The following is a 20,938-nucleotide window of genomic DNA, read 5'->3' as shown; positions in this document are numbered from 1 at the left end:
GAGGAGGACACAGGCAGTGTCTGCCCCAGGAGGACATCTCGTGAAAAGGGAGAAGGAACCACTGGAGCCAGGAGGCTGCCTGCAGACTGGGTTCCTGCCAGGGTGTTGCTGGCAGAAGTGTGCCAAGGGCATCCCAGGGCTTTTCCCAGCTCTTCTGGGCTAGGCAGGGATACTGTGCCCCAGCTGGGCTGGTCAGGGATGCTGTGCCTCCCCCAGAGTGGGCAGGGATGCTGTGCCTCCCCCAGAGTGGGCAGGGATGCTGTGCCTCACCTGAGCTCAGGGGTCCCTCAGCCACGTGGTTGCCATGGCACAGGCACGCTGTGTCCTCTGCTTGGCCCCATGCAGGGTGGGAGGTGAGTTGTATCCAAGGCTGCTGCGCCCAGACAAAGCTTCATCTGCAGCACAACGCGTGAGGCCAGAGATTGGCTCTGGCTTTACGTCACCAAGGAGGAACGGCAGCATCAAGGGTTTGGGTTTTTTTTGCCTTCACTTTAATTCTCTTGCAATCTCTGTCCAAAAATAGCCCGAGCTCCTTCCCCCAGGAATGCTCTGCATCAGAGCTTTGGCTCCCTCACCCCCTGTGCATTAGCCTGGCAGCTGCTAAGCAAAGCCATTATCGATGTCACAGCATAAAAAGACCTTGTTTAAAAGCACATTTGGAGAGGGTAGGGTTGTTTCATTGTTTTGTGTAGGGAGGTGCAGGGATGGACAGAAGGCCCCAGGATTCCTTGGACAGGAGGACACCCTGGGAAAGAGCACTTCCCTGAGCACTGGGTGGGCTGAGCATCCCACTCCCTTCCCACTTCCAGGGACACCTGGAACACTGCAGGCATCAGGATACACTATTTCAGCTGGGGTGTCCCAGTGGCCCCACTCCTTGGCGAGGTGACAGCCACCCGTCTGCCACCACGCTCCTGAGCAGGACCGTGTTCAGGGGGTCCCACAGCCACATGGGGTTCCTCTGCAGGACCCTGCCCTACCCACACCTGATTCTGGGGAGAAACCTCCTGGGGGTTTGTCTCTGCAGCCACCAGAGCAGCTCAGCCAGGAGAGGGTCCCAGTGAGCAGCAGGGGGACTTTTCCCACCTAGCCCCAGGATCTTCCCCGAGCCGTGCCTGTGGGATGCAGCTGGAGTAGAGCTGTAGGGAGGGGCAGGCCAAGCAGCGCCCCCTGTCCCACCATGTTTTCCCCGTGCTTTTGGAAAGGTGTCCTGCCCCAGCCAGAGGAGCTGCCAGGTGACAGCCATGGATTGTTGGGCAGCTGATGTGTGAGCAGGGCACCCGCAGGATGGGTCCCCACGTACCTCCTGCCCAGAGGGAATGGGCTAACAGGGCTCCCCCAAACCTTCTGCACACCCTCTGTAATAGGGCCACAGGCATCCAGCAGGGTCCCAAGTGCCTTGGGGCAAGACCCAGACCCCCACCCACCTTGTGAGACATCACTGGGCTGGGCTGGGCTGGCACACGAAGGGACAGTGCTGAGTTCAGAGGGTGCAGGGGGAGCCAGTGCCGGCTCCTGCAGGGTGTCCCAGGCGGGAGATATCCCAAGGGTTGTGCCAGCTCACTCCGTGTCCCAGCAGGGCTTGGTTGCCTCCATCCCACAGGAGCAGGGGACATTGTGGGGCTGCACCAGGGCAGGATCTGGCACTCAGAGCCAAGCCAGTGGTATCAGGCCACCATTTCACAGCGGGCCATGCAGCATGCCCAGCCCTCACTCCCTCCTGCACCGCTGCAGCCTGCGGCCTCAGTCTCTGCAAACTGATTTCAGACATTTAAAAACACAGAACAATTGGTATCGAGGTTATACTGAATGCTAGAGCTTCCCACGGAACTACTTTATCATGTTCAAAAATATTTAATCCCAGCAATTTTCACATTGTTCTTATAAAAACAGACATGTATGAAGGGAAATGAAATGCTTCGTACATTTTTGGCACATTTTTTTCTTTTTTTTTTTTTCCTCTTTTTTTTTTTTTAACCTTTACAAATTACAAACACACATTCGTTGTTTTTAAAGGAAGAACCCCAAATCCCAGCTGTACACTGCAGAGCTGCGCTATCACCCCAAGCTAACCCAGCCTCCTGTGGTTGTGATTATTCTACAAGGACAAAAGAAGGACACTGGCAGCCGAGGATGTGGTGGTGGCCTTGCTGCCCTCCCCAGGGGCTGGCTGGGGGCTGTGGCATGGGGGGCATGGGGACAGGGTGTCCTTTTGGGGTCTAAGTCCCTGCAGACAGGGTGGCCCTACCAATGTGTGGCTCTGGCAGGGGTGATGGAGGAGCACAGGGCATGCCAAGGGTGGAACTGGGGTTCAGGATCAGCTCTGAGGGGCTGTTCTCCTCCCCACAGGCTGGTCTCCTGTGTCAGAGCCCCCATGCATCCCATCTGCCTTCCATACCCAATATACCTCCATCTTCATCCCCTGCCCCTCTCCATCTCCTGCCCAGCTGTGAGACCCAGCCAGGTGCTGATCCGGGAGGTGCTGGGTGGGATGTGCTGCCCCAGCTCTGGATGCCAGGGTCAGCTGTGGACCCTCCTGCAGTGGAAGGAGTGGTGACAGGGAGCCCAGCCTGTCCTGCTTACCCTGAGATGCTGCTGGGGGGGGCAAGGGGTGGCCTCAGGCCGTTACCAGGTCAGGGTGTTCCTGGCAGGGTAACTGGAGGTGCTGCTGGAGAGGAACAACTGGTGTGAGCAGGGAGGCAGTGGATGCAGAGCTCTGCTCGCTGCAGGGTGGCTTCTGGGGCTGCCCACCCTGTTAGACTGGCAGCCGGGGGTCACTGCTTGGTGCTTCTCCGGAGAGCATCACCCCGTGAGTCCTGGCTCGCTGCCTCTCCACATCCAATGCAAAGTGGGACAAGAACGTGTGCCTCATGAGTGCCAGGCTGTCCTGGCTCCCTGGACGACAGCTTTCCTGAGCCCTGCAGCAAGGACGATCCCTGCCCCGGTGCCACCTGAGCCCCTGGGTGAGGGTCCTACTTGGGGAGCTGGGAGCTGCAGGATGGGGCCCTGCAGGGGACCCTGCGCTACCTCAGCTCCCAGCAATCAACCGCAGGCTCTTGCAATGGAGACATCTTTAATTTTTAACAACACCAGAACCGCAAAAGTCCCCCTGTGTGTGTGGGCAGTGCCAGGGGACACTCTGCCATGGAGGGGGACACAGCAGGTGCCCCCATGCCTCCCTGGCCTCACCAGGACCCAGCTCTGCCCCGGCTCCCACTGCTGCCTGTGCCCAGGGCTTGGCAGCACACCTATCGCAGTTTAAATAGAATAAATACAGTGAAGAAAACAGTAAAATCTTCAATAAAGAGGCAAAAGGAAAGACAACAGCAGGTCCGGGGGTCCAACCAAACTCCACGTGGTCTCTGGATTAGTTACTGAGGAAGTTCTATGAGAGCACATTAAGTTCGCAGCCGGAGACTCTCTTACCACTGTCCTTATATTGAAACCTCGTATTCTCGTGTTTCCTGAAAGGAAGGAAAAGCCAGTTGAGGGCAGCAGCTGCATTTCAAGATCATCTCCCTGTTCCCAGATTGCAAGAAAGATCCTGGGTATTGTTTTGTCCTCAGGGGAGTGATGCCCTCCCAGTCAGGACCCTGCACCCTCTGCACCTCCCACCCAGCTCCTAGTGAGTGCCCAACATGGACAGATTCCTCTCCTGCTACTCAGCACTCCCACAGCAGTGTGGCTGGATTCATCCCATGGCTGCCCACCCAGCCCAACCCGTCAGGAGGGTCCCCAGGGAGGATGGGCACAGAAGGACTCACCCCTGTCTCATAAATTGGGTTGTCGAACTCTGTTTCTACCGTGATCTGGCTGTAGGGGTGGGAGTACATGAGGGGCAGGCGGAGGCTGGAATAGTACCGACACCTGTGGGAGATGCTGGAGTCACTGGGCTGCATGGACCGACCCCAGAACAGAACAGGAACAGCCCCATCTCCCAATTCCCCCATCCCACCTCCCCACCAGCACCCCAAAGCACTCCTGAGGACCATGCCCAGGGTGTGCAGCTGGCAAGGGCATGGCAATGCTGAGCCAGCCCTGTCCGTGTCCCCCCTGCTCTGTGATGGTCCCCAGCCCAACTGTATCCTCACCTTGTGAGATAGATGTACGCTCCTCCCAGCAGCAGGGAGATGATCAGCACGGGGATGAATATGGCCAAGGCCATATTTCCACCCTCAAGCGATGTCTCTGCAGCAGCTTCTGCTACTGAAAGGACAAGATCTATTATGTTGGCATTTGCAGGCACCGTGTGATCCCTTCTCTGCCTCTCCCCCTCCTCCCAGGCTCCACCAGGCTCTGGCTCAGGGCCCTGCACATCCAGCAAACCCGCATCACTCACCTTCCAGAGCGTGTTCAAAGCTGTCTTGGTTCACTGGAAGAGAAATGGAGAATTATTGTTATGTAGCTGGGTTTGACTGGCCACTGGCAGTGGTCGGCTGCTGGGGAGCCCAGATTCAGGGTCTCCTGCCCCGTTTGGTCACAAACCACACGGTGAAATCCCAGATTTTAATAAGCTTTTTGTGCCTGTAAGTGCGTGGCCAGGACTGAGCAGGTTGGGTCAAGCAGAGCTCACTCAGCCCAAAGCCAGAGAAACTCCAGGTCTCAGCTGACTTCAGCTCCCAGCCAGAGACCTGCCAAGGTCTGCAGCCAGACCAAGGGCTGTCCCTGGGCTGTCCCAGGCTGGGGACAGAGGCATGAGCTATCCCCAAGTCCCCCAGCCCTCCCTCTATTACCTTTGCAGATGGGCAGGGGTCCACTCCAGTGGGACGGCTGGCCCAGGATGCATTTGATGGTTACCTCCCCCATGAGTTCAAAGCCCTCATAGCACATGAAGGTCAGGGACTCTCCTGGCAGGTAGAGGCGCTTATAAAGAATTTGGTACCCATTTTCTGGCGGTCCTGGATTATCACAGGCCAGTGACTCCTCAGCTGAAAGGGAACGAAACACATCCGGGGTTAGCTCAGGGCTTAGGCTACTGAGGGAGAAAAGGATCCCAGAGGGCAGTGGGAAGTACCTGGTGTCCTACCCCATCCTGCTTCCAGGTAGCTCAAAGTTCTGTACCACCCCCCTACTGGGAAAGGTCCCAGCTTCAGGGAAGGAGTCCCTGGGGCCCCCAAAGAGGAGCTGAACTGCAGGAGAGCAGGAGAGACTACCCAAACTTACAGACACAGTGTGGGAGCCGAGAGGTCCAGATGGGCGTCCCGGTCTCGCGGCTGTAGCAGGTGAGCAGAGAGCTGCCCTCCAGCACGAAGCCGGGGTTACAGGTGTACTGGATGGTGGTGCCCACCAGCAGCACAGGGTCGGAGATGAGGCGGGTCGAGTGCTCCACCTCCCCTGGGTCCGTGCAGTACATAACTGGGGAGAAGAGGATGGTGAGCACAGAGTCCCATCAGAGCAGCCCCAGCACGGTAGCAGGACCAGCACCATTACAGGGGTGTGGGATGGGAACAGCAGCACCTTTCTGGGGCACTTACTCTTTTCACAGAAGGGGGGGTCACTGCTCCAGCTGAGGTCCCACTGGCAGGTGAGGGTGTCGCTCCCCACAATGTCGTAGCCCGGGTCACACTGGTAGGTGATCTTGGCTCCTCTCACCAGCTCTGTGTGTGACGTGGTCTTCCAGCCATTCTGGATCTCGGGCAGGTCAGAGCAGGAGTCGTTGCGAGACACCTCTGCAGCCAAGAGGGATTCTGGCTGTCAGTCACCGAGTGAGACCCCATGGCACTACCCTCTTTGGAGCCACCACACCTGGACTCATGGCCCAAGTGCTCCAAAGCTCTCCAGGCCCACAAATGGCACAGCCACAACTGGCAGCTGGTCCTCAGGCTCCATCCCCTGGGCACAGGGAAGGGGCAGCAGTGGGCTATAGGGGCTCTTTGAAACCTCCCCAGCCCTGTCCCTACCAGCAGGCAAAGGGCTCAGATGGGGCAGTACCTGTGCTGGGGTCAGGACAACCTGGGAACACCAGGCTCAGTGCTGGCTGCAGGGGCAGGAGCAGTGCAGGTACCATGGTATGGCTGGTTTGCTCAGGTGAGGGGTCTGTGCCCTGCTCTCCCGGTTGTGCCCTGCCCTCCCCAGCCCTGTGCCCATGGCTGAGCCTGTCCCTGTGTGCTGCAGAGCACCAAGGAGGGACCTGCAGCCTCACAGGTGCTCTGCATTGCAGTTTGCTCTGTTTGTGGTAGCCAGGGCTGTCAGCAGTGCAAGGAAAACACGCTTGGAAGGAGTCTGGCAGGGGAAGGCAGATGGGGGAGAGGAAACCAGTGAGGCCACAGGCAGCTGTGGGGAAGGAGTGCCCTCCCCAGTACTTGTCCCCTGTGTGGGCACCCCCCCACCCCAGTCTGGCAGACAGGGCTGTCCCAAAGGACGATGGAACAGATGTCTCCAGGTGCAGTCTGAGCCACTCTGGAGCAAAGAGCTGGGAGCTGTGAACATCCATCTCAAGAGCCCACCCAGGGACTGGCTTCAGTGACCTCCCCTACCATCAGCTTATACCTGACAGGGGGTGTGGGGGGATCCCGCACACCAATTTCCAGCAATTTCTTTCCCTCTGGGCCAGACCAAGGCTAACAGGGACCAAAAATGCCGCTGCCTGTTGCCAGCCTGGAGCAGGGAGGCACACAGGGACACCCCAGAAATGGCTGGCCCAGAGATCTGCAGCTGGGCTGGGGGTTCTGCAGCAGGTTGGTGGGATATGAAATGCTAGTGTCACAGCCATTTTTCCCTCTTCCAGACTCAGCACCTGGACAGCCTGGGCTGGTTGTGTGTCACATCCTCACCTTCACGGCAAGGGCAGGGGACACACCAGCCCCCCCGCTCTCCGTACCTACGTAGTTCATGATGAATCCCTGTCCCTTCCCAAAGATAAGCCCAGCAGGGTCCGAGTGGAACTGGATGGTGAGGTCGGGGCTGGAGGAGTAGAGCTTCTGGGGGCCACTGCTGCCAACGTACTGCCCCAGGATGCGGGCAGTGAGCTCGTCCCCATCGTAGATGGTGAGGATGTCGCTGTTGGTGATGTTCAGGCTGAGAGGAGAGTTTGGTTAGAGAGCAGGGCAAGGAACCCAGACAGGATGCAATGGTGTGGGACTCAAAGGGCAGCAAGGTGACCACTTGTCCCAGCACTGCAGTGCAGCAAACATACCCTGTGGCTCATCCCTGTCCTGTCCCATCCCCATCCCTGTCTTGTCCTCATCCCTGTCAATATTCTGTCCCTGTCCCATTCCCAACCTATGCCCATCCTGTACCTGTCCCCATTCCCATATATGTCGCATCCCCATCCTGTCTCTGTCCCTGTCCCACTCCCTGTCCCCTCCCCAGGCAGTCTGGGCAGCGCTGTGGCACTGTCCCATCCCCGCCTGTCTCCCAGCCTCAGCCCCACGGCTCCCTCCGCCCTCCGGGTGTGGCTCCGGGTGGGTCGAGGTCGGGGCGTTGCCGGCAGCTCGCGGGGCAGCTCATCCCTGCCCGTGAAAGCACCGATCCCGGCGGCGCCGCCGCGCTCGTCCCCTCGGCCAGCAGAGCGCAGTGGCGGCCCGCGGATGGCGGGGATGTCGGGGACAGCGGGCAGCGCCGGCCCCAGCCTCCATCCGCCCCGGCTCCGCAGCCTCCATCCGCCTCGGCTGCGGCGGGAATGCGGCTGCCCTGGAGCCGAAGAGGATGGGGAGGGCTGGCCCTCCCGCCCTGCTGCCAGGCCAAGGGCAGGAGATGGATGCACATCCCGGGAGACACATGGCTCTGGTGCCAGCGCTGCTACCAGGCGGCTTCTCCGGCTGAACGGATCACATCAACCCCAAGGGTGGGCACTGACACCCCCTTCCCTGCTCGCTGTCCTGCCGAGACCGCATCCCAGCAAGGCTCCCCGGCGCTGGGAGCACAGCCGGCACCACTAGTGGGGGCACTGCCGGCACCAGCGCTTTGCTGCTGGGTGGCACAGAAGGGGCTGGGGCAGGGACACTCCATCCTCCCCTTCCCAAGGGCAGGAGAGGGTCAGGGGAGAGCACCATGGTGCTCCTGGCCCCACAGGAGATTCCTGAGCTGATACCCAAACGTTTTATTAGGAATGTTCTTGGAAGCAGCCCAGCTAATCCCCATGGCAAGCTGACATTTGTAGTAAATCTCTGCTTTCTGTCAAACACGATTTTCTCAGTGACATTTATGTCTGATGATTTCAAATCACTTGGCCTCCAGTTCTGCTCAGCCCAAGCACCCACAGAGCAGGGAGAGGTGCTCTGGGAGCTCTGACTTGGGATTTTATGGGAAGCTTAAAATCTTTATGATTCTAAGCCTCTACTTAAAACATGTCCTCCTCTTGAAAACCCAAAATAGCATCAAAGGAGATTCCCTCTACAGAGGCAGCATTACCATGCCAAGGGCTCCCATCCTGGCATCGGATCCTGTTCCCTGCTGATCCCGGCATGTCCAACCCGTGCCTGAGCTTGCTGTGTGGCTCTGCTCCCTTAGTGCCTATATTTCACATTCAGCCCAAAGATTCCCCTGTTTGCAGCTCATGGATACCCTCAGGTTCTCCTAACCCCATATAATCCAGCTCCTGATGGTGCTGTGTGTCACCCTGGGTGGCACATGGCCACGTTCTGCTGTGGCAACACTCTGTGTGGCAAGTTCGAAGCCACTGGAGGAGCAATAAACTGCTGCAATGGATGGTGTAACAGTGCTTTGAACTCAGGGAGCAGCACTTGGCTCTGCCCGTGGCACCAAGTGCATCACCAGGAATTAGGGAAGCTCTGAGGGGCCGAACAGGAACATGGCACGACTCTTCTCTATGAAGGTGGTGAGGCCCTGGCACAGGTTGCCCAGAGAAGCTGTGGCTGCCCCATCCCTGGAAGTGTCCAAGGCCAGGTTGGACGGGGCTTGAAGGAACCTGGGATAGTGGAAGGTGCCCCTGTCCAGGGCAAGAATGAGATGAGCATTAAAATCCCTTCCAACCCAAACCATTATGGGATTCAATGATTCCATGATGGTGCAGAGCCCTGGGGCAAGGGGAGCAGGATACTCTAGCAGAGTGGGCTGTGCTCTGTTTGGGCAGAGACAGATACTGAGGTCCTGGGCTACTCACAGCTGGATGTCCAGGAAGAGTCGCTTCTCCTCACCCACATGGATCCTCCAGATGCAGTCCTCCCCTTCTGCATAGGGCTCCGGCCAGTTGGGGGACAGAATCACCCCAGCCACAGCTGTCAGCTCCCCCCCACACGTGGCTGAGGGAGCAAGAGGTGGTCAGGCCTCAGGGGGTCACAGGGGTGTCCATGCCCACTGCCCAGTGCTGCCCGTGACGCAGGAACTGACCTCGGCACAGCGGCTCCGTGTCGTTCCAGTACGGGTCCCGCATGTTGACGCACTCGATGACGGCGGGGCCCTGCTCCAGGGAGTGCCCGGGATCACAGGTGAACTCCACAGTGGTGCCCAGGTTGTAGGTGGGGTCGGAGGTGGTGAAGTTCCCATTCTGGATGTAGGGTTCGTAGCAGTGACCCCGCTCAAAGGCTACAAGAGAAGTCCTGTTAGCCATAGGGACATGGAGCTTCTTCCCTCTCTGGGGGTTCACTGGGTGAGCCCCAGGCTCTGCTACTGTCCCCAGCCAGGAACCAACCCCTGCATCCCCACTATGCATGGACAGCCTCTTCCATGGTGTGTTTTACAGGCAATTAGGATTAACAACAATTTCTCTGCCTTGAGCCATTCAGGTTTATTCAAACCCCACTCCTGATGTATCAGCATCAGGGACACGCTCATGGCACTGCCAGGCACTGTGTTTGCTGAGCCATCCACCCTGGGATTACTGAGTATTACTGAGCCTGCTCAGGGGCACAGGGCTCCCATGGGAGCAATCCTCCAGTGTGATCCACTTAAATGACTGGAGCAAAGCTGCGTGAGCTACCAGAGCTGGTCTTGCACCCTGTCCCTGAAGGAGATGGATCCAGAGGATGGCAGATGGGGAAATGGGAGGACAGCCCTGTCCTGGCTACAGGATACATGTCCGATGAACACAGCTCACCAACAAGCCCTCCTGCTGGAGGAAATTCCATTTCACTACTTCTTCCCCTATTTTTTTCCTAGATAAATATATTCCCCAAAGCTCCTCCAGCACCTATGAGGTTTAGGTCACTGCCCACAGTGACACAGGGACAGTGGCACAGGGGAGCACCATGTCTGCTGGTGCCAGCATCAGCTGAGACCCCTCCTACCCTCCCTTCCCTCCCCCCAGGGAACCACGATGAGGACACATCACCTTCGAAGCGGATGTTGAAAGCTGTGGCGGCCACAGGCTCCTCCGCGAGGAATTCGATCCTGATGGAGGAGCCCTCGCTGATCACCCCCTCGAAGGGCACGCTGTCTGCACGCAGGGAGTCGTAGAGCACAGCAGACTGGTTGGTTTCCCCGCTGTACACCACCATCCTGCACGACAGGACACGGCACGTTACATGGGACAGGAGTCCCTGTGTCCCACCCAGCCCCAGGAGGTCTGAGGTAGGGGAGCTGGGAACCGCTGGGAACTTCCAGCCCTGGGTTGGACCCTCACCTGTCCTTCTCAGTCAGCAGGAGCTTCTCAAAGTGCAGGTGCAGCTTCTGCCCCGGGGGTGCCCCGATGGCCCACACACAGTACATGCTGCTAGACTGGTTCCCAGTGTAGCTGGGTGACAGGACACGGCCGATGGTGGCATTGTGGACCGTCCCACCGCAGGGAGCTGCCAGAACAGAGGACAGTCACACTGGGATGGGCAGGCAGACAGTGCAGGGCAAAGGGGACGGGGGTGTTTGTACACCCACAGCCCATGGATGAGCCCCTCTGCTGGCACCTGCCTGACTCTCCTCAATCCCTAATGCACAAACCTCTTGGCTGGCTTGGCTTTGCTCTATCTATACATATTTATACTCACACATATATACTCACACATACACATAAAATCTATTATTTTCTGTTCCTTTCCTGCCTAATGAGGGGATAGATTCTGCTGTCACTGCCCAGCCAGCAGCAGTACCTCGGGCTGCTCTGTGTGCAGAGCCAGGCATCGCTCTCACCCTCTCCCAGGACCTCTCTCAACCCATGGCACAAAGAAAGGGACTATTTTTTTAATTTGTGGACCCCAGTTTTCCGTAGCCCTGAGGATGTGCAGTGTACCTGAGCAGATGGGCTCGGGGCTGCTCCAGTGAGGCCGGGATGCATTGATGCACGTCAGCACCCGGGGACCCTGCAGCTCGTAGCCCAAGTGACAGTGAAAGTGAGCAATTCCACCCGAGTGCAAATCCATCACAGTGACATCTCCAAACTCAGGTCTCCGTGGGAAGTTGCAGCTCAGCATAAACACTGGAACAAGCACACACATTTGGAGTTTAGGGCTCATCTGCTCCCAGCCACCCCGCAGGAGGATGAACGTGGGGACATGCTGGATGCCCCCACGTGTCACAGACAGACCTGGCTGCCAGGTGCCAACCCCCTGCTCTGCTGCTTCCCCACCTGTTACTGCTCTTGCCCAGACCCAGTTTCTATTTTAAAAATAATTTGCTTGAACTCATTTATTTTTTACAGCTCTTTGAGGTAAAAAATAGACTTACAGTGTGAGTGTGTGTAGGAAGAGCTGCTGCACAGGGACAGAAACAGAGCAAGGCAAGTGTGAAAAGCACAGCCAGTGCTAGGGTTGAGGACATCAGAGCACACTGAACCCTCTGCTCTGGGCACACCACCTTCACCACCCCATGCTCTGAGCATGGGCAGGTGGTGCAACAGGAGCCCAGCTGGTTTGTGGGGGCAGAGCCCGCCATCCTCCCACCCCCCTCCCACCCCATCCCACCCCTACCCACATCAGGGAGACACTCACCCTGATAGTGGAGCTGGAAGGTCCCCACCACCTCATCCTGGAAGGTGCGGAAGTAGACGGAGATGGTGTTGGTGGGGCTGCGGATCACCTGGCCCTCCACCAGCAGGGTCTGGTTGGCCAGGACCACCAGGGCATCGCCGTCCACGCCGCGGATGGAGAGCACCTCCCCGTCCGACAGGTTCACGCTCTTCACCTGCGAGGGAGGAGAGACCTGTGAGCTGCAGGTGGAGTCCCAGAGGGGTTCCAGGTGAGGACTCACATCCCAGCCCTGAGCACACAGTGCCCACAGAGCGCCACACAACCACAGCCCTCCCTCTGCTCGGTGCTCACCATCCACCCTGTGCACCGGGAATCCTCCCCAGGCTCCCTCACCCCACCGAGTGGGGGGAGTGGATGGGGAGTCACACAGCAAGTGCATCTTCTAATGAGTAGTCCCAAAAGCCTTTAATTATTATTTGAAAATAGCTGAGCAGTAACCTCACATTTGCATTTCACGTCCATTTAGCTTAATAAATGGGCTCATATTTCAGCAGAAAGATGCTCATCAGATCGTTTGTTTCCTTAAGTGTGCGAGCCCAGGGCTCTATATTTAGCACCCAGCCCAGCCCGTGATTGCAAGCGCTCCCGGCGATGTTGTGACTGAAGGGATTGGTGGCTGTTGTCACCACCGTGCCACCTCCCCCTGGCCCGAAAGGTGAGACACAGCCACTACATGGACCCACACACAGCCCTCGGCATCCTCTGCTCTTCTGCTGGGAGGAGGGAGATTTCCTCAGGAGAAACCACTCCAGTACCCTGCCTGATCTGAAGGAAAATCCCTGGAAAAAAACTGATCTTTGTTGTGGGACTGGACTGAGCACCCTCAGGCTGGGTCAGAGTATGCCTGGTTTCACCCCAGCCCATATTTTAATCCAGGAGGAGCTGATTTTGCCTTATTTTGCAGTAGGGTGATGGGTCCTGGCAGGGAAAAGCATCATCAGAAACATGGGCTCAGGGCAGCCCCGGCCTCCAACCTGCCCCAGATCACCCCTTCTCCTCCAAGTTTTGTCCCAAAAACGTGCCTCCCCATCACAGCTGGCACACACTGCAGCTCGTGGGTGGTTCAGATCTAATTATTAATAAATGGAATGAAGTGTTATTTGTGATGAATTATTTGGAACACAGGATCCAGGGATGCTGAGCGGGCTCCATACGGTGCTAACTTCTTCTGCCAGCTCCTACCAGGGCAGAGTTTTGCTTCCCCAGCTGGGTCTGAATCCCTGCAAAGATGTTCCCAGGGTGTTTCTAACACATTTTGTTCTGAAATACCTCCAGCCAAACCTGCTCCCCAGCTGGCTCCCTCTGGTGATGATGGCATCATGCACACTGTGCAGAGCCAAATCACTCCAGGAAATTGGGAAGGGAAGCATTCAGGAGTACCTCTGGAGCAGCTCTGCCCTGGGAATGGGATTCAGGATAGCAGCAAGAGCAGGCAGAGCTCTGTGGAAAGGAGGAAGCTGAGGAACACTACGGGGTGCCATGGGACACACATACCACCCCCGCCCCCAACTCGACTCTGCCAGCACCCTTCCCTCCAGTAAACCCAGGCTCTGAGCAGCCTGGAGCTGGGTGTCACTGCTCATGTCACATGCCATCCCCTGTGCCAGCACCAGCCTGGCATCCTCAGGGGAGCCCAGACTAACCAGCGAGCCCAGACGATGCAGTGGCCTCACGCCAGGGACCGTCAGCGCTGCGAGAGGGACCATATGTGTGAGCTCCTGCCAGGGGCTGGGAGGACAAGTTCTAACTTTAATCAACGTCTGCACCGATGTCAGCTCCTCCAGAGCCTGTTGGGAAGGCAGGAAGAATCCTCAAGCCAGGCTGCCAGCCTTGCTCACCCACTAGAAAACCTCTTTAGGGAAATTCTATTTCCTGCCAAGAAGATTCAAGAATTTTAAAAATAATTTCACGAAGCATTTGGAGAGCTGGCTGCTCCCAGCTCTCAGGGCTGCCATGGCACAGCCTGGCTGGCACAGGGACAGGCAGGGGCACAGCTGTCCCTGAGTTGCTGGGAGGGATGTGGGGGACTGCTGGCAGGGAGCTAAGTAGGGACCCCAAGCTCTCTCACATCCCTCCAGCCTCCAACAGGACCTTCTGAGACCCTGCACCACTTGTGACTGAGGTAGGCACCAGCCCAGGCTCCACACAGAGCCCATTCACCCCAGTTCCCCAGAGCAACACAGCACCTGCTCCAGAGCTCCCAGCCCAACCTGGCATCTCCCAGAACAACATCCCTGAGTGGCTCTGGCCTCCAGAACTCCCAGTTCAGCCCATCCACGTGAAGAAAGGAATCCCCTTTGGATTATTCCTTCATCACACCATCCTGACAGGAGGACTCAACCCCTTCCTAAGCCAATAAGGACTCCATCCCCACTCCAGGAGCTGTGAATTAAATCCAAACCCCTCCAGTGGTACCAATTACCCACATCACAAGGGGCAGCTGGGGAAGCCTCACTGCATTATCCAGCACCTACCAGATGGAATTCACCTCAGAGCCCCTGGAACTCACAGCCCAGCTGTGGCCGGGCAGCTCAGGGCACTGCCCAGCTGCAGATGAGGCCACGCTCTGCCAGCACGGACCTGCTGTTGTGATTTAATTTGTCTGAAATGCTCAGGAGCATTAACAAAGGGAAATGCAAAGCTTGGGGGGTGTAGAGGCTAATTTTATGCTCCATTAAAACCTTGGCTCACTACAGAGCGAGGTCAGGAGTGGTGTCACCTGATGGATTATGGGCAGAGGCGAATTTACAGCAGAGCAGCCTGTCTTTAGCACCCTGCAGATCTGGGGAGACAGTTACTGCCCTGGAAAAGTGTCTGAGATGCTCAGACACCCCAGTGCTCACCCTGTGCTGTCACCACTGGCCCCCTTCTGGGACTGGTGGCCACCTTGCCATCATGCCCTGGGGACCAGCCCCAGTGTGTGCCCACTTGAAGGGGACAACCCCAGTGGAACCCCTGCTCCTTCTAATGCACATTCTTAATTACACAGATTAAAAGTTAATGGATGCTAATTGGATGCAAACAGTGACATGGGGAGAATGCAAGAAGAAAGGATTGAATGCCAGAGTATGGGGACCCTGGGCTGGTTTGATCTGGAGAGTATTTGGAATGTGTTGAGGCCCCTGCCCTGCTCCCAGCCTCACCAGTCTGAGGGGTGCTGTATTTTGGGGAGAGCTGATGGAGCACATCAACCTAGTGAGAATCCCCCCACACTGATGGGAGGGCACAAGGTGAGCACCTGCACTGGCTGGAGAGGGAACCTGGGCTGCCCATCCTGCTGCCTCGGGGATTCCTGCACCCACTGGGGCCACCCACACCCTTCCCAGCAGGCAAGGGGATGCAAGAACCAGGGGACTGGTGTTCTTCCCACCAAACCCAAGTGCCTTTTTAGCAAACTGCTTGCTGGTGCCTTGTTGTTAAATTAATTGTGTGACATTTAAGTGGCTTGATCATCGCTGACATTCGGGATGTACCAGCTCCCTCATACAGTTTGTTTATTAGAGGCCTAAGAAAAATCTATTTTTTCCCTGGGAAGGTTTATTTTAGTAAGTGCAGGTGACCAGGGCATCGATGCCCAAGGTTGTGGGTGCCTCGCACCATTTGCTGCTGTGAACACAGGGGTCTGGCCGTGGGAATCCCCAAACCAAAGCTCTTCTCACCTGGAGCTCAACGCCATAGCCCGTGTAGACGGTGACATTGTAGGTGCACTGCAGGTACCCGTGCAGGGGCAGCGGGGGGTAGTCTGTGGAGTCGATGTAGCCCTCGGGGTCGTGGAAGCTCATGCTGCACAGGACTGGGGAAACACACACCAGCAATCACATCGAGGGACGATCACCTGGCAGTTCCCTCCCGCACCCCAAAACCCAGCACCCAGGTCCCTGCTCCATCAGCTGACCCCACTGAATCATAGAATCATGGAAGGGTTTGGGTTGGAAGGGACCTTGAAGATCATTCAGTCCCACCCCCTGCGTGGGCAGGGAAACCTTCCTGTAGCCCAGGTTGCTCCAAGCCCTGTCCAATCTGGCCTGGAACACTTCCAGGGACGGGGCAGCCACAGCTTCTCTGGGCAACCTGTGCCAGGGCCTCACCACCCACACAGGGAAGAATTCCTTCCCAATATCCCATCTCACCCTGCTCTAAGTCAGTGGGAAGCCATTCTCCCTTGCTGTGTCACATCAGGCCCTTGTGCAAAGTCCCTCTCAAGTGCCATTTAGGCACTGGAAGGGGCTCTAAGGTCTCCCCAGAGCCTTCTCTTTCCCAGGCTGAATAACCCCAACTGTCCTAGCCTTTTCCCATAGGAGAGGTGCTCCAGCCCTCTGAGCACCAAGATTTTAGGCAGCCCCCCAAAGCCAGGTGGTGTCCTGGTTTTGAGGGGCTGCCTAAACACAGACCTGCTCCCCATCAGCTGCTGTACCCCTGTGCCCGTGCTCTGGCAGCTCAGCTTACCTGGGGTGGGCTCCGTGGTGGTGACAGTGGTGGTGATGATGGTGGATGTGGTGGTTTCTTGGCTCTCCTCTGATGAGGAGCTGTGCACATCTCTCTCCGCGCTGTTCATTGGGATAACGGTGTCACTGTTGGGAGCCACAGTTGGAACCTCCCCAGCATCACCTGTGCTGTCTGGGAAGGGCCGAGGCAGGGCTGGTGGCAGGGTGGATGGGGAGATTTGCAGCGTGGGACAGCTGGTGGTGGCCTGGTCCCCCCAGGGCAGCTCTGGGGGGCTCTGCTCCTTGTCCTCTGCTGGCACTCGTGGATCTTGGGCAGTGGCGGGGAGCCGGGAGCGCAGCGGGCTGGATGGGGAGGCAGTCCCAGGGGGCCCTGCCAGGGTGGGCTTGAGCCTTGGGTGCTTTCTTCCTGTGTTTACTTGCTTTAGAGTTGGTGGCTTTTTCTTAACAGGGACAGTTTGTTTTGCATCAGTGCTGGGGGCTGTGCTGGCTGTTGGCAGGACATGGCTCTGCATGAGCAACGTTGTCTCCTCTGCTGCTGGCTTGGCACCGTCCTCCGTGGCTGGCAGCAGGTTGAGGGCAGTGGCATGTCCCAGCGCCTCAGCTCCACCATCTGAACCCATGGCGTGCCCAAAATCCTCAGCTCCACCGGCTAAACCCGTGCCGTGCTCGAACTCCGCAGCTCCACCAACCGTCTTGTCCACCAGCTCATCTGCAGCAAGAGGGTCTGGGCTGGCAGGGACCAGCGCTGCCCCTGATCCACTGTCTGAAAAAAAAAACAGGCAAAAGTGGGACTTGGGCAAGTCTGGGCATGAAGTTATAACTGTGCTGCTGGTGTGAAATCATTCCCCTGGAAAGCTGTGGCCAAAGAAACACCTGCTGCTCTCCCAAAGTAGGAATGACCAGTCCCCACAGCACAACACAAGCCTTGGCAGAGCACCCTTAGGCACCCCTTGTGTTGGGCAAATCCAACCCAACTCAACCTGTGGGATGCCCAGGAAAGAGCAAGAGACCAAAGCCACCCAGTACTGCCCTGGCCAGGGGACAATTGCATAAATACAGATTTATCCACCACAAGTGGAGTGTCCGGGCTATGGTCTGTGTGGTGAAATACGGGGTGATCTTTGTGAGATACTGCAAAGAGCTCTGAGAGCCAGAGAGTGAAAGCTTTCCATGGAAACAGCAGTTGCCAGGGAAAGCACTTAATGCACGGTACTTAAAGACCACAATTCCAGCCCCCTCAGCTCCCCTGGGAGGGTTTGGAGCCCCAAAATGCAGGATCACTGCCCTTGTGTGGGCATGAGGGGTCTGCAAGCTCCCAGCCCCACTGCTGACTGCCCAGGAACGTGCTCCCCTTCACAGCTGCACACAAAGGCACCGACCTGCTCCCTAAAGCAGCTTGAGCTGCTGTGATGTGCCCACGGGGGCAGCCAGGACACACGCCCACCACAGTGCCAGTTCTCCTGCAGATGGGGGGCTGGAGCAGCAGCCAGGGTTTCTTTCCCAAGCAGATTCCAGATAAACCTCCGGATCACCCTAAGCACATCACTACAGTCGGTGGTATAGGTGCTTTAAACAAAAGCACAATGCTTGGCCTAGACTTAACTTGGGTTTTTTTGTGTTTCAATTCTAACAATTTAGGTAGGACCAGAATAAGAAGGAGAAATGGAGCTCTTGGATGCGAAATCTGAAAGTCAGGGACACTGCCGGGTGACACTACCCACCAGCTTGGAGGGACAACACAAGAGCCTGTGCAGAGGGACCAAGCAACTGATGAAAACTGACTTTGCTCCATCTTCTGGAAAATCGGAGCAGTTTCCGGCAAGAGTTGAGGAAAAGGAATAACAGGGAAAGGCAAAGGCTGGTGAGTTATCCTGAAGGATGGAGTCACCAAAAATTCACTGACAGTCCCTGTGCTGCTTCCTGACCTTGGTCCTAGAGAGTTTTTGGACACACTGTCAGTACCTGAGCTGGTCTTTCAGCCCTGGGACAGCCAGGGATGGAGCCGTGCCCACCCCAAGCCGCTGCGTCCTGCTGCCAGCCAGTCGAGTCGTGGATCCAGCCACCAGTAAACCTGTCTGGCCCCAGAGGATTTCCTGGCCTCTCCTACTATGTTTCCCACAAGTTAAAACATTAATACTTTAATTAGCAAGTGGTTCAGCAAATCCATTAGCTGATTCCCTTAGCACATTAGAAGACATTTCACACACATTGCCTGCAACCACCGACTGGTGTCAGCTCTGAATAATCTCCCCTGGCTCCCCTCGGGTGCCTTGATGTCCCCACACATGTTGCTGGGAGTGGGACCTGGGAGACCCTGCAACCTCCACTCTGTTCTGACGGTCTCTGCCTCCCTCTCCATCCCACCCTGGACTGATCCTGGCCTCCATGGGCATCCTGCCATGGGCTGATGCACATCCTGCCATGGGCAGATGGAGGGAAATCAGGCCCCAAGGCAGTGCCAGTGTCAACTCTCCTTCCCTGAGAAGTTTTGCAGTGCTTTCATGGACTTCTGCCTTCCTCTCCCAGCTGAAGTCCAGGATGAAAGTTGCTGTCCTACAGGTCACCTCATTGGTTTTAGTGCCCTGCAGCAAAAGGGTTTCTCCATGATGGGAGAAGATGGGGGTTTCAGGCAGGGAGGAGGCAGCACAGCCCTGGAGGTTAGGGAACAGGACTTGCTGGGTGGTGGGATGTGGTGGGACATGGTGGGGCACTGGATGACAGTGGGACAGACAGTGTTCCTGCTGGATCCCAAGTCCTTAAAGCCAGGGTATTCCCAGAAACATCAAACCAGCATCCCTAGGTTATTTGTCACATGAACCCTAATTCTTAATGGATTTTGCCATTAAACCATATTTTATGCTTTTGGAAAGTTGACTAATTCCTTATTAGATCCTTTGCCAGGATGCATTTACCCGATTCTATCCTTAACAAAGCATGAAATAAAACACTCTGTAAAGCGACTCTTTAATGAGACACTGAACATGCTTCAGTTTGTAAAGGGCAAATGTGCATTCCAGGGAAGCGGAGAAGGCGGATTGAAGCCAGGCTGGAGCGGGAAGGGGGTGGCACAGGGGCTTTGGCATCAAGGATTAATATAGGCTTATTCCATGTTACAAGAAAGAGAAGTGATTAATGATCTCAGCTCCAGATTGCATCACCACCCCCAAGCCCGAGCTGTGCTCCAGCACATCCCCAGGCTGCCAGACCCTGCTCCCTCCCCATCTACCTCAGAGCCGCCCCACAACCCCCACGGCCCCAGCGCAGCCCCCTGCTCATTCAGTCCTGCCTGGAGCCCATCTCAGGGGGCAGAACCAAGTATCCACATCCTTAAGGAAGGATTGCAGTGGGTTTCCAGATTTGATACTGGTCAGGGTGGGTTTTGGAAAGCCTTTTCATGACGATCTGAATGCACACAGCAATTCTTCTGCCTCCAAGGCCCACAGAGTAAGAGATGACCTGGCTCCACAGGAGGCTGGGCTGGGGCAGGACTCTCATTGGCTGCCGAAATCCATCCTGTTCTGCACAAATTATCAATCTGGAGACACTGAGCTGGTGGAACAGAAATGGTCACGTTTGACCTTGATCTAATCTGCTAAACCAGCTCTGGAGGAAATAAATGCTATTGAGTTGAACAAGGGGTTTGTCTTGTATCTTGATCAGGAACTCTCTGCAGGCAGTTCAGGACTGGAAAGGCTTTTCCAAATCCATGGAAGCCTCCGTTGTGGCCCTGCAGCCCCCGCTCCCCCACGCGTGGCATCCGTTGCTCAGTGCTCTGCACAGCAGGGTGGGCACAGGCAGCTGCTCCTGCAGGATGGGACAGATACGTCCAGGACAGTTTGGAGCACAAGTGGCCTTAATGCAAAGCGACAGCTCTTCTTCAGGTCTATTCTGGGATCTGCCTGGATACCGGCGTGTAAACACCACGGAAGGAAGCTCGGCTCCAGGGAGGATGTCTCCAACCAGCCGCACTCCCCCGCGGTTTATACTTAGCCATGTCGGAAGCTCTGGCTCCTTAGTGGGATGAGGGTGCTGAGCACTGTGGGAGCTGGCAGTGGGACACAACCCTTTCCCAGAGCTGGGGTGATGGCACAGGGGTCTGGAAAGGCAGCAGGATAGGAGGGGTGGCAGGGCAAGGGCTCCCAGAATGTCTCCTCTCACCCAGACCCGGCACTGACACAGGTTCTTTCAAGGCATCAACCACCCACGGGAGCCCCAGAGTTTCATCCTCATGTGAAAGGGTCCCCACGATCCCTGCAGACCCAACCAGTGAGATGGGACTCTGTCCCATGGGCAGTGGTGGTAGAGACACATCTGCTGTTCCAGAGGTGCTGGGGCTGGAGAGCTGCAGGCGAACCTGATTGCTGAGATACCTCAGCCAGAGGGGCTTAGAGGAATTAGGGAGCTGCAAACGCCTGATAAAAGGATGCTGGAATAATCACAAAGGCCTCATTTTGCCGCTGTGCTCCTGAAAAGGCTAAACCATGAGTAGCTGTATCGTGGGCTCCCATTACTAATGCCGATGGTATCGCTGCTGCACGACGAGCACATGCTCCGCAGCTGCCGGGAATGGCAGCGGGATTGCTCGAGCTCAGGAGTCACTGTCCGGGAGGGTTTAGGATCTGACTATAGCAGAAA

The 20,938-nt window shown here is 56.7% G+C and overlaps 1 protein-coding gene across 2 annotated transcripts in view; it reads right to left on the bottom strand.

The window, feature by feature from the left end:
* Positions 1 to 1,936: 1,936 nt before the first annotated feature.
* SEZ6L (seizure related 6 homolog like) overlaps positions 1,937 to 20,938 on the bottom strand; it is a 37,736-nt gene continuing 18,734 nt past the window's right edge. The window contains exons 2-17 of one of the 2 annotated variants that reach the window (XM_027900460.1): positions 16,305 to 17,066; positions 15,518 to 15,651; positions 11,820 to 12,012; positions 11,123 to 11,308; positions 10,523 to 10,688; positions 10,232 to 10,398; positions 9,292 to 9,486; positions 9,065 to 9,203; positions 6,821 to 7,017; positions 5,475 to 5,669; positions 5,164 to 5,355; positions 4,734 to 4,928; positions 4,340 to 4,372; positions 4,092 to 4,203; positions 3,765 to 3,867; positions 1,937 to 3,464 (exon numbers count right to left, since the gene is read on the bottom strand). In XM_027900460.1, coding sequence (XP_027756261.1) covers positions 3,435 to 3,464; positions 3,765 to 3,867; positions 4,092 to 4,203; positions 4,340 to 4,372; positions 4,734 to 4,928; positions 5,164 to 5,355; positions 5,475 to 5,669; positions 6,821 to 7,017; positions 9,065 to 9,203; positions 9,292 to 9,486; positions 10,232 to 10,398; positions 10,523 to 10,688; positions 11,123 to 11,308; positions 11,820 to 12,012; positions 15,518 to 15,651; positions 16,305 to 17,066 — 2,999 coding nt within the window. In that variant the 3' untranslated portion in view covers positions 1,937 to 3,434. Of the gene's footprint in view, positions 3,465 to 3,764; positions 3,868 to 4,091; positions 4,207 to 4,339; positions 4,373 to 4,733; positions 4,929 to 5,163; positions 5,356 to 5,474; positions 5,670 to 6,820; positions 7,018 to 9,064; positions 9,204 to 9,291; positions 9,487 to 10,231; positions 10,399 to 10,522; positions 10,689 to 11,122; positions 11,309 to 11,819; positions 12,013 to 15,517; positions 15,652 to 16,304; positions 17,067 to 20,938 lie in introns of both variants that reach the window. The other variant, XM_027900459.1, reaches the window with a different exon arrangement.

This window comes from Empidonax traillii, unplaced genomic scaffold, assembly GCF_003031625.1.
Source record: "Empidonax traillii isolate 1590-97213 ecotype Southwest subspecies unplaced genomic scaffold, ASM303162v1 scaffold731:size316458, whole genome shotgun sequence".
In the NCBI taxonomy this organism is placed as follows: Eukaryota; Metazoa; Chordata; class Aves; order Passeriformes; family Tyrannidae; genus Empidonax; species Empidonax traillii.
Note: the sequence above shows the minus strand (reverse complement) of the source record. Positions and strands in the feature narration are given on the sequence as shown.